Here is a 2622-nt window from a genome sequence, read left to right on the forward strand (position 1 = left end):
GATAAGCAAAATAACGCTCTGTATGGAAAATACGAATTCGCTTGTTGCAAATGCTAAAAGAGCGAAACGCGGCTTTCCGAGCAACCGGATGAAGCGAATTAAACAAACTAAGTGCCATAACGTGAAAGGACTGTCTGAAATACAGCGTAGTAATTTTTGTCGGGTCTTGAACATAACACGTTCACATCAATAGTTTTTGTCTTTGTGCCGAAAACAAACATTAATTTACGAAGTTTTCTCGCTGCTAGAAAGCAGTCTAATTGGGAGAAGTGTCGTAGTTTACTTTTTGGCGAGTCCTCGTTAGGAACATAAATATATCGCAGTCCCATAAAAAGGATAAAGCAGTTGGTCAGACAATAGTTCATGTTTCCGTCAAAAAGATAAGTGCCAATTTTATTGTGTTGTTTGGGAGTACTATGGGGTAACTTGTTCATTGATAGCTGAAACATACAACAACAGGGAGCAGGCGCTAATTGCCGCATGCTTTCTCTGTGTGCCAGTTATGATGAATCCGAAGCAAAGAAAAGTTTTGTTCAGAATATCGGTTGTACCCATTCGTCTACGTCGTGGATCTGTTTTCCGAAAACACGAATTCGGATTCCTGAGAGAAACCACATTATGTGCCCTAATTCTGGATCAAATACGCGCTTCTTTATGATCGGGCTCTTGCGGGATTTTTCGCTGAGTCAGTCAACGAAATGGTTCCTACTGCATGCAATCCGCTCACAGAACCATCAGTGCACATTAAACCGTGAATCTTCAGTCATTCTAACCGTTGCTCACCGGGCACGAGTTTGTGCGGGAAATACTGAAAGCACAAATTACTAGAGTACTTCATTCATTATGAAGTTTTTGAGCTATTTTTGTCATAATATACTTGAAAATAGCACGGTAAACTTTGCGCATAAGCAGAAGTGTGATTTGCATAACACATGTGGTTAGGATTTCGTGCATTTGAAGATAGGCGCGTGCGTGTGGTTTGTACAGCCAAGCTGACTGGCGGGTTGCTAGGTTATGCATATTACTACAAAGCACACGCATCACCCCATGAACGGCCAGAATTGCGAAGTCATTTCCAAGGTCCTCAGTCAAAAGATACTATGACAACATTGGTTCTGTTGCTTGCGTTCAGTCTTTGTAAGTTTATTTTCCAAAGCGTGGGACACCACCTAACGTATATGCACCACCGTGTTACAATCAAATCTCGTATTTTACCTTCAGTGGAAGGCATATTGACAAAGCATCTCACGCGATACGATCAATGTGTTGGTAAGGATTCAGAGCTGAATACTTTGTTGTGCAATGAGTTTACAATTTAGTACCGGCCTGCTAATTCAATCCTATATTCACAGACTTCGTGACGGCTGAGTAAATAAATCAAGCCCATTTTACGAACCTATTTTGTAGCACAAACTTAAATTTTAATAGCATTATGAAACCAAGTTTATCTGAGCTGCCCAACACTTATTTCCTTATACCAACAGAGTCTATGGCCACCCGCAGGCTCACTCCTTTCAACATGTCCAGTACAACTGCTGCTTAAGTGGGATTTTGTGGGTTGCTCCCATTCGTTAACTGTTGCCAGTCCCGACTCTGACACTGTTCCATTTGGAAAGCAACTCACACAAGTCATGGAAGGTTTTTCTCACCTGTTACATACAGGCTGCCAACAGCAGCATCAAAACATTTGCGAACCACACACTTATTCCTTCGTTTCAATGGCACAGCATATCATCGTTAAAAACATCGTCAACTTCGTTTTTCTGCAGCACACATTTTATGTCCGCGTGCACGATATCAGAAGAAGGCACAAGAGCTACGATTCTTCCAGGTTCCCGCAACCAGGAGAACCTCGGGCAGGGGTGTCAGCTGTAAACCAAGGGCATTCTTGGCAATGAATTCCAACTCTAGACACTAAGCTGTCGCGCCCGAAAGAATGAATAAAAATACACAAGTTAGCCTTCATTTTTTCTTGTGAATTCACCTATTCCTGAAACAAACAAACAGTCATGGGCAGATAGACAATACATACTCACTTACTTTATCAGCTGAATGAATCAAACAGTACTCCCGAACTTTTCTCGGAGCTCAGTGCTCAATATGCAAAAGGCAATCATAGCCACTGCACCGTCATGGTCATAACTGCTGTTCGCCATTACCTCGGTTATGCTGTTTGCAGGAGCCAATGACGATGTCGGGCGACACAATCAGTTGATTAATGCCCGGCTTCGCATAATTACTTATTTCTGTTGCAATATGTTCTGCAAATATCCGCCTCAATTTTTTTGTTATTTTATACAGATAATTGCGGGGAAGATCCACTCGACGACTGCAAGTTCTCAATCGACGATGGGATTTGCCCAAGATTCCGTGTAAATTCCGTTATTGCTTGTATCTGGCTTGTTCAGAGCAATATGCAGAATCAAAATTAGCAAACCATTCATCTTCGGGATCCAAACCATAGAACATTTCAAGTAGATCTTGTGTGACCCTTGAAATAGTTTGGTTGATATTCCAGATGTGGATGCTCGGGCAACTATTCGTGTGTAATATAGCCTTACAAGCAAATATGTTTCAGTGTCAGTGATACTGATTGAGTCTTGCTGTAAGTATTAGCGCCCA

General features: G+C 41.8%; 1 protein-coding gene across 1 annotated transcript; it reads left to right on the top strand.

Moving 5' to 3' along the window:
* Positions 1-932: 932 nt before the first annotated feature.
* On the top strand, positions 933-2372 carry T265_15877 (hypothetical protein; the record flags this gene model as incomplete). Its single annotated transcript, XM_009179284.1, has 2 exons — positions 933-1137; positions 2302-2372. Coding segments are annotated over 2 exons (276 nt in total), but the record flags the coding sequence as incomplete, so codon positions are not given.
* Between the last annotated feature and the right edge of the window lie 250 nt (positions 2373-2622).

Source organism: Opisthorchis viverrini, assembly GCF_000715545.1.
Source record: "Opisthorchis viverrini unplaced genomic scaffold scaffold6689, whole genome shotgun sequence".
Classification (NCBI taxonomy): domain Eukaryota; kingdom Metazoa; phylum Platyhelminthes; class Trematoda; order Opisthorchiida; family Opisthorchiidae; genus Opisthorchis; species Opisthorchis viverrini.